Source organism: Gadus macrocephalus, chromosome 9 (genome assembly GCF_031168955.1).
Source record: "Gadus macrocephalus chromosome 9, ASM3116895v1".
Taxonomy (NCBI): domain Eukaryota; kingdom Metazoa; phylum Chordata; class Actinopteri; order Gadiformes; family Gadidae; genus Gadus; species Gadus macrocephalus.
In genome coordinates this window covers 15518538-15528234 of record NC_082390.1, presented here as the reverse complement: position 1 = coordinate 15528234, position 9697 = coordinate 15518538, and the positions used below count along the sequence as shown (strand labels likewise).

General features: G+C 42.2%; 1 protein-coding gene across 2 annotated transcripts in view; it reads left to right on the top strand.

Moving 5' to 3' along the window:
• The first annotated feature begins 1852 nt into the window (after positions 1 to 1852).
• The window catches only part of LOC132464590 (Fanconi anemia group A protein), an 84510-nt gene continuing 76665 nt past the window's right edge, over positions 1853 to 9697 (top strand). For both annotated transcript variants that reach the window (XM_060061055.1, XM_060061054.1), the window contains exons 1-21: positions 1853 to 2074; positions 2788 to 2900; positions 3173 to 3269; positions 3625 to 3788; positions 3910 to 4005; positions 4197 to 4270; positions 4695 to 4822; positions 5393 to 5503; positions 5678 to 5741; positions 5933 to 6045; positions 6137 to 6213; positions 6803 to 6944; positions 7096 to 7229; positions 7569 to 7679; positions 7850 to 7945; positions 8037 to 8099; positions 8227 to 8315; positions 8530 to 8590; positions 8827 to 8876; positions 9063 to 9133; positions 9481 to 9594. In XM_060061055.1, the coding sequence (XP_059917038.1) occupies positions 2020 to 2074; positions 2788 to 2900; positions 3173 to 3269; positions 3625 to 3788; positions 3910 to 4005; positions 4197 to 4270; positions 4695 to 4822; positions 5393 to 5503; positions 5678 to 5741; positions 5933 to 6045; positions 6137 to 6213; positions 6803 to 6944; positions 7096 to 7229; positions 7569 to 7679; positions 7850 to 7945; positions 8037 to 8099; positions 8227 to 8315; positions 8530 to 8590; positions 8827 to 8876; positions 9063 to 9133; positions 9481 to 9594 (2023 nt within the window). In that variant the 5' untranslated portion in view covers positions 1853 to 2019. The remainder of the gene's footprint in view (positions 2075 to 2787; positions 2901 to 3172; positions 3270 to 3624; positions 3789 to 3909; positions 4006 to 4196; positions 4271 to 4694; positions 4823 to 5392; positions 5504 to 5677; positions 5742 to 5932; positions 6046 to 6136; positions 6214 to 6802; positions 6945 to 7095; positions 7230 to 7568; positions 7680 to 7849; positions 7946 to 8036; positions 8100 to 8226; positions 8316 to 8529; positions 8591 to 8826; positions 8877 to 9062; positions 9134 to 9480; positions 9595 to 9697) is intronic.

Genomic DNA, 9697 nt, shown 5'->3' with positions numbered 1-9697 from the left:
TGTCAGAGAATGGTGAGTACGCCTTTTCTTATCTTCCAACATGTTCTGTTGTGCAACCTAGGGTTACTTGCACATAGGGTTGTGGTGAACTAATCTTAACCAGTGTAGGGTATTTTTACACAGTCTAGGATAAAGTTAATGAATGTGCGCTTACTTTAGGAGATCATTTTCCCTGCTTGAGGTGGGAAATTTGTCATTTGTGTGTGTGAGAACGGGTTTATATTGCTAGGCCCTCAATTTGGGGTTATTTTAGCATATAGCAGTTGTGGGCTTAGAGCAACAGGGTTTCTGAATCACCCCTAAATTAAAATTTACCCTTTGCCCCATTCAAAACTTCCATTTTCTTTCAAGTTTCATACTGTGTCTGTAACTTGTCTCTGTCACAATTAAACTTTGCTGTACTGTACCGCCTACCAGGTCTTCTTGGAGGATTATGGAGGAATTGGACATCCTCCTTTCGAAAAGCCCGGAAGAGGGATCCCCCAAACCCTCGCTGATCCCCCAAACCCTTGCTTGAATCCGATTCATGTCACTGGTACTTGCCTACAGTGCTGCAATTTGGCTCAGGCCCGTCCTAACAAACGGCTTGCTGTGAGTGGTCCCCAGATGCTGCTCATGAAGGAAACTGAATTGAATTGAAATAAAATTAATAAGAAAATGTCTCTCTGCTTTTTTGACCAATTGCAGGATTCTTGTAATTTCTGGGTTGTATTGTCAAGTTTGAATGCATTTATTGTAAGTTGATTTGTATAAAAGCGTCCGCTTAACAAATATAATGTAATATGTAGTGCTTGTGTGTGAGTGTGTCTGCGCATGTGTTGTGTGTGTGCGCAAGGTCATCTCTTTCTCAGACACAGGCCATCTACTCAGCTGTCTTACACATACACACACAAACACACACACACACACACACACACACACACACACAGACACACACACACTGCTTCTGATCTTTTTTTGTCTGCTGTCTGCAGGCTAAAAGCAAAGTAGTTGGCAGGGCAATTTGCGGCCTGTGTGTGTGGGTGGTGGATGAGACAGGGGGCGGGTGGTGGATGAGACAGGGGGGGGGGGGGGGGGTGGATGAGACAGGGTGGGTGGTGGATGAGACAGGGGGGAGGGCGGCGGCAGGTGGGGTGGGCTGGGGTTCAGAATCATCTCTTCATGTTCATGCATTCAAATAAGTCAAGTGCAAATTTTCTTTCTAAAACGAAGGTACCGCATGATATAAAGGACTGATACCAACACACACACAAATAATAATGCATTGAAAACAGTGCCTCCTCTTTATCTTGAAGGAAGCAAACTATTTCGCTGTAACCATAGTATGACACCGCTGTCTAGTCTGTAAGTCAGTCTGAATGTGTGATTATTAGGAGCATTTGTATTATTTCAAAAATTACGGCTCATTCACCAATTCTCAATTACTAAATATTTGGGGGGGGGGGGGGGGGGGGAAGTCCATTGGAGTCCAGTAATTTATAATGGAACTCCCATTATTTACTTGAATAAATTAATTATCAAGCTCAAGTACACTTTATGTGGTTAATATGGAATAAAAGGGCAGGAATTAATAATACCCACCCACCCACCCACCCTCCCAAACACACACACACACACACACACACACACACACACACACACACACACACACACACACACACACACACACACACACACACACACACACACTGCTCTCTGATATTTTTTGGTCTGCTGTCTGCTATTGTGCTAAAAACCAATACACACAAACTGTAGAACCTGGTTAAAACCAGACTGTATGAAATAGGTTGAAAGAAACTCAGGGTTAGCTCTTGTCCATCCAGCCGGATAGTCCGGATTGGCTTCGGTTTCATCCAATGAGTCGGAAGAGCGCGAAGACACATGACGTAAATGTCATATAAAAAATATGGCAGTGCAGAACGAAATATTTATAAACTAAGGTTAAACAACATATAGATAGCTAAAGACGGCTACTACAATTGGCTAGTAGCATTTAGGTTTACTTTTCACAATAACAATATGTCACTAAATCTGAGCTCCGTTTCACAAAAAAGGACTCTCGAAAGCATCCTTGGTGAGTCGAAGGGTTTGTTTCCTCTCCTTGTATAACGTTCTTCGTGTCGACGTCAGACTTCATGTGGTTTTCTGTCGGTGATACTCTGCCATATTTAGACTAAAAAGAGTTGTGCCTTAATGTAAAATCCTAAGGCAACCTTAATTCACGTAACCTAGGTTAATGAAAACTTTGTTTTGCCACATCTCGCATGAGAAACAGCAGTTTCGAACACACCAATGTCTCACATAATAACATCATTTTACGAAACTACCAACATTTGCTATGGCGGGGATCGTTGCGTTGTGACGTAGTGATGAACAAGCCCTTACATGACCGCTATAATCTCGGATAATTGATTGAAATTAAGTTTGAATACGATTCGTTATAGTAAGTTGATGCACAGTAAATAAATTTGTGACATTATATAATAATTTGCTGTTCCTATATAAAACATTGTTTTAAAACGATATTACCATAGCACTCTAACCTATGGTAATATATATACCTGATGGTTTATTTATGTGATATGAATCGGGACTGAATTCCAATATGAGATGTTAATGTTGACTTTCACATGCGCTCTTCTATCCATCTTTAAATATTACACCAAAATCTAACTATTTGTCACACCAATATTACTGGTAACTGCCGTTATTTGTATCTGCAGAGAAGAATAATCATTATATTGTGAAAATGACTGGTGATATATCAACTCCACATTCAATTCACAGCTGGTCGTGTGACAAAGAGGCCAAAGGTGGAGGATACCAAGGAGCTCCAAGAGGCAGCAATCCAACTGTTGTACCGACACCAGAACATCTCAGGCCTGCTCTCGGAAGTCGTGGTTAGTTGACTAAGGCGTTGTGAGAATAGTACTTATTAAGTTTGGTTTCAAACTTCAAATGTGAAGTGAGATGGTTGCATTGGCATTTGCGACAGTCTCTTGTAGTAGTAAATGTGTTTGTCCTATGGAATGCATAGGCCTTGAGTCATTTGTGTTTAAAAAATATTGTTAAACAATCAATTATTTAAATTGGTCTTAACTCCCTATACATTCAATACAAACCACTGAAATAGAATGCCCCTGGCTGCCTACATTTATTTTCTTCCTTGAAGATTCAACGGCCTTCCGCAGACACGTGTGTGGAAAAAGCGCAGCAGAAACAGACTGTCTCAGAGTTTCTTCCCTCAGCTCTTACTGGATCACTTCTATGTGAGTTTTGGCCGTTTCCCTTCATAAACAACGTTGTTTCAAGTATTGGGCCATATTGGTGGCCTTGGTTTGCACTTTGCATCATCGGATGCCACATAGCAGGAGAAAGAGTGCTTCCCTCCGGATGCCAGTAATGACATCTCCTCCTGCACTATCCCCGAATGCTCTGGCAGCATTTCTCGGAAATGGCACGTCCTAATTGTTTTCCTGTGTTTTTGTGTCTTTTGTGGACTTGAGGTCACTCTGTATTGGATTTTCTCTGCATCTCTGCATGCTCAGTCTGTTTGTGTGTAACAATGTGCATGCAATGATTGTATTTATTTCTGTATTCTTTGTATTTATATTTCATCCATAGTGCCTGTGTTGAAGCGGCAGGCAGACAAGCTTGGCGTGTCGGTGGTCGCTCTTTCTGTCAGGACTGTCCTGAAGAGACTGAGAATGACCTGTAATGATGACGATGATTATGAAGCTAAAGAGGGCAATGGGGTCAAGAGAGTTCTGCTCACCTCTTGTCAGCGAGTAAGTGTTGGAATGATTGGCTTGCATCGTGGACACTATGCAAAAACAATCAGGGCCACTTCATTTCGGTAGTTCCAAAGTAAATATGTGGTTCTTATGTGTGTGAACGTGATCCCTTCAGGTTCAGCTGTGTTCGGTGCTGCTCTCAGCCAGAGAGCTGCTATCTCTCGGAGCATTCTGCCCCAAGCTCTTTTGGCAGGAGTACACAAAGCATCGGGTGTGTTAATAAGCGTCAGTATGTTCTTGTGTATGTAAAAAATGTGGGTATGCTTAAAATGTTTATAGTTCGAATATGTGCAAATTGGTGTGCATAGTATGAACAGGTATAACATCATTCATGATTTTGGAGGAAATAAATATTAAATTTATCATTTAAATATTTTAATTTCATTTTTTTGTCCCCTTTAGACACAGTACAAGCTAGAGGTTGCACACCACCTTTACGCTCAGGACATCCTGAGCATCAAATACATTTTAGAGAGGTAAAGTGATCTTCACTCTACTTTTGTTAGTAAAAAAACAACAACATACTGGTACAAAAAGATTTCCCTTGCTGCTATCGGCTAATCGGTCATGTCAGGGTGACGAGGGTGATTATTTTTTTTTATGATATGCAGTTGTTGTTGTGTGAGGTTGCTTAAACAATCAAACTAAAATAATGCAAAATACTTAAATCCTCTTAGATTCACTTAGGCTTCAGTTAAATACCACACAAATACTTTTTTGTGTTGCAGCCCAGTACCACAGATCCCTTTTGTTAAAAGCTGTGTAATTATATCATGATTTAAAAAATCAGAAACTGTATTCTATCCAATGGGTTTTATCATATAACATATTTAGTTTGTAGACTCTACCTTCCCCAAACCAGCAGAACAACATATCGGTTCATCTGTCTTGTCTCTGCAGCGATGCAGAAGCAAGGGTGTGGATGGTGGCTGGGTTAAAGGCTCTCTGTAGTAGGACATCTCCGCAGGCGCAGCAGGAAGAGGTGCAGGTGGAAGAGGAGAGAGACATTCAGCAGGCAGTTCTTTCGTGTAAGAGATTTTATTTGCCTCGTCTGGCTGAGGAAAAGGCAGTTTGGGTGGCCTCTTCTGTAGTTATTTATCATTATAAACAAAAACATCAGCTCTCTTATGAGCACTCAGTCATCAATCTTTTTCTGAGTTTACATGACATAATTTAATAGATATATGTGCAAGCGAGTTTCGTAAAGAAAGTATCGTGTCTTCAGCATTAAGATTCATGACAATTAGTGTGTTATCTATTAATGTACTTTTGGTATTTAGTGTGTGAACATTGAACTTAGCCTGCTTGGATTACAGTCACCAACAGCAGGAGAAGTGTTTGTTAATAGGTTGTTGTTACCGAGAAAGGTGTTTGAAAGCTTTTTACATTTCCCCCAGTGTCTGAGCTTAAACGCTAGGCTGTCAGGAAAAGATGATAAAACATTTTGTAACCTTTTTGAATCGATACCTACGTCTAGCTGACCTTGATAGTGACATGTGATACCTACAACAATGTGTGTCTTGAAGAAGCCTATCAAGGCTATTGTTAAACATACATAACCTATCTATTGTTGAGGAATGGCTGACTGTGTGTTGCAGCGGTGGTGGGGGTCCTGGTGGGGAGTGGCTTTGAGGAGAACAAGGGCCCGGCGGGACCCAGCAGGAGGACCTCAGTCACCTGCTGCTCTATACTGGACCACATGCTCTGTTGTGAGTCAGGCTTTCCTCCCAGCTATGCTAGTCGTGATTGATTCTTCAAACAACTTTCCTTTTTCTAAAAAAAGTGGACGCCTATTTGAATTCCCCTAACCATGATGCATAATGCTGTGAGCATAATGGACACAGCATAATGGATGCCTCTATCCCTCACTCTCACTCACTAAGGGCTCCTAGACAGCTTGGATATGTTGCAAGGCCAGCCATGCGGTGAGGCAGCACTGGAGAATTGGTGAGTGCTCAGCCTTACTATGGAGACATAGTGCGTTGGTCCTACTCAGTAGAACCACTGTGCGAAAAAGGTCCTACAAGATAGACCCACCATGGAGCATAACAATCCTTATCATAATGGTAATGATGGTCTCTTCTGGTCTCTAATTTCAAAAAGTATGTCTCTTTTTTGTATGTCTCCCTCCTGCACAGGGTCCAGCTGCTGGATGCGTCTCTTTGTGGCACCTCAGCGTCGCCAGAAGCCCTGCGCCGCTTCTTCATGCACAGCCTCACACAGACATTCACCTACAAACCTCGCCTTAAAGGTTGACCACCAGCGACCTGTCCCACTGGCACACTCCATACACTCCAAGGCACGCCATGTCTTGAAATGTCTCCTTTTGCCTCCGTCCACAGTGTCCGATGCCATCGCCATGCAGAACGAGTGGAGCTTTGCTAAAACCAGCAGGTTGCTGACTGTCCTGTTTCGTAAGGTGAAACATCTTTTCATATTGCATGTTGACCGGGCCTTGCGGTGTTGGAGGTGTGCATGTCTGCGACACTGCATGAGAGCATGTACCCTTTGGCAACGTGCTTTGGGGAAAAAAAAAAACGTTTCCCTTGTCGGGTGTCTCTCACCCTCTGCCTCTGAATTCCACAGCCCCCTGTGAAAGCCTGAGTAACGGGTAAAGACGGCATGATTTGCTTTTCTCTCTCAGGCTACAGTTTTTTGTTTTTTTGAAAAATAAATGTGCTGGGCGCAAGCATTGGGATTTGCACTTGAATGTGGCATGTATATAAGTGAATGTCTTCACTACTGAAAAGGTCATCTTTAGGTGCTTCATGTTTGTAGAAATAAATCCTCAAAAAGATACTTTTGAATTCTGAACTGCATTTAACCCACCACTAAATCCTCACTTAGTAGAGAATAACCGTTTGCATCATGTTGCATTTCTTTATTAAAAGTATTAAGGTGTGTGTGTGTGTGTGTGTGTGTGTGTGTGTGTGTGTGTGTGTGTGTGTGTGTGTGTGTGTGTGTGTGTGTGTGTGTGTGTGTGTGTGTGTGTTGCACGCCTCATACAGCTGGCCATAGTCTTCAGTGTGGAGGACTTGCTCATTCAGCTGCAGCAGGTGTTGGAGACTCACGAAGTAAACTGGCAGAACGTCCTCAGCTTCTTGTCCACCCTGCTGGTCTTCAACCCCAATGCCCAGCCCTGCCTCAGAGGTCCCTACATAATATCATGATCATTATCGTTTAATGTAGTTGACTTCTTAGTTACGGTGTGTGTTGAATGTATTTGTTATTGGAAATGCATTTAGTAAAATCCAATGCGTTGGATTGAAGGATAAATACCAACTCTCTCTGCCGCTACCAGAAATGCTGGGCAAGTTGCTGGCTTCAGCATTTGAAAGCTATGATCTAGAAAACATGATCACAGCCTTCTTGCTGGCTCGCCAGGGGGCCCTGGAGGGCCCCAGCTTCTTCCCCTCCTACAGCGAATGGTTCAAGGTTGGTCCTACACTGACCCAAGTCCCACACAACCACTGTCCACTCCTGCCCCAGAACAGCTATATCTGCACTGATTTAGACCAAGAGCCACATGGGATTATCAAATTTATTTTTGGAGTGCGTTTCGGCCCTTCATGATCTAATTTTTCTTTTGTTTTTAAATTTAACAATATACCCCTGATCACAAACGAAACCAGTGACAACAGTACATTTTACTTGAATTTACTTTTCCTCACAATTTTCTTTTAAAAACCTTTTAGAACTTTATGCTGATTGTTTAAAATTACTTTATTATCACATATCACACTTAATGTATCATTTCTTTCTTCTTTATATTAGCTATCTTTTGGTGGACATAGCAGTTACCATGGGAGCAGCAAGAAATCTTTGGTGTTCCTGCTGAAGTTCCTGTCCGATCTGGTGCCCTTTGACCCCCCTCAGTACCTCAAGGTAACCCTTGTTATAACCCTACACCACTATAGCTTTAACCAACAAGATTCTAGAGGTTAACCTGTGCGTAGGTACACCGTACAAGTGATCTGATCCCAGCCACCACAATTTCCATCATCCTACTCATCTGCTCAGCTCGGATGTGCATGTTCCTATCCTTCGTGTCGTAGGTTCACCTGCTGCATCCCCCCTACACAGCAGTGAAACACCGCAGCCTGCTGCAGGAGTACGTCTCCCTCGCTAAGACAAGGCTGGCCGACCTCAAGGTGAGCCCTGTGTTCAACTAGATAAACACTCAATTATCTAGACAAATAGCTAAATACCTAGGCCAGATTCCTAATAGCATTCCTTCTGTAGGTGTCAGTGGAGGACATGAGTATGTACGAAGATGTTTCTGGGGCCACTGGAGAACCGGGGAAGGTAACAGTGACTCTTAGTGGTTGGGCTCAAATAATGCACTTTTGTGACTGCTTGAAACAATACAACTTGGTTGATACTGGGTCTTTGATGAGTGTTTGCTGGTGTATGTGGGTTACTATTTCCTTAGCACCAGTGTCAAGCCTTACAGGATGTGGAGAGGGCATTGTCTCTGTTTACAACCACAGGAAGAATCTCTGCCACAGTAATGGAGGCCAGGTATTTATGCGGCAGATTATGACCCTACATGCTTCATAGCAGCTTCTTCTTTTGCTATCACTGTATTCACAATCTAAGTGTAAATATAAAGTACAATAAATAAAATATTATGGTCACTTATTTACACCTTGACCCAACCCGTACACCACAATGGGAGATGTAAAATGACTGAGTTAAAGATGGTTGACCGCCTCTTTCTAATCTCTGTGAACAGTATATTCCGGAGGCCGTATTTCCTCAACCGGTTTCTCCCAGCCCTGCTGACGCCACGTGTGGTGAGACACAAGCGTCTTTAGTCTGACCCGACTGCATGGAATATTAGCTTTGCAATCCATGTTTCACAGTACCTCAATTCACATATGGGATTTGGAAACAAAATAGTAAAACATAAAATGGCAAAATACATTTGAGTTAATTAATCAGGCAGTTACAGGTACAAGAGTTTGGTACTGTTCTAACTGTCCTGCTGGAGTCTTCAAAATGTTAACTCTGTGTATATGACTGTTTGTAGCTTCCTTTGAAGGCTGACCTTAAGATGACTTTCATAGATGCCCTAAAAAAGTGAGTAACAAAATGTGAAACATGCAACATCAGAAAGTGTGATATATTTTATAACATCACATATCCTATTTGATTTTGATTTTGGCCAACTGAAAATCGAAGTCAAACTGTCTACACAGACGGCCCACACAGAATCCTTCGTACAACAATCAATCATTGTTTGAATAATGTTTGTGTTTGCTTCAGAACTGAGAAGATCCCTGCCGGCCAGTACTCTTCCTATGTTGAGGCATGTCAGAGGCAGAGACAGCAGAACAGTGGGTATCTTATTTGATCTCCTTTTATGTTCTGTGTACTACTACTACTATGAAGCGGCAATGGTCAACTCTATATATGTATCTTTGTTTTGCTAGTTATACTTTGTTCACCCATTAACCTTAAGATAGTATTGTTAGCCAATTGGTTACATTGAACTAACTAACTTATACTTTTGTGTGTGTCTGTGTGTGTGTGTGCTCACGTGCATGCTTGTGGAATGAAACCATACCCCTCTGCAGATAGTTGTTAACACTGATTTTGTATTATTCGTTCATTTTCTAAGACATACTTGCTTGTATATTTGTGTGTAAGGGGACTCTGAGTTGAATGTGTTTTGGGTTCCCAGAGAAAGGGACATCATGTATAGAGAAATATGACGGTGATGATAGTGATCCTCTGGAGGGGTTGAATGTTCAACTGAAAGCGTTTAGGAGGCTGGTGAGAGTGGGTGAAGATGGAGGTAAGTGGAAACAGAACGCGCATACGCATGAACATGCACAAGCTCACCCTGACCCAGACATATGGCAGACGCGCTCAGTCACTAAACAAAAAAGCCACACAAA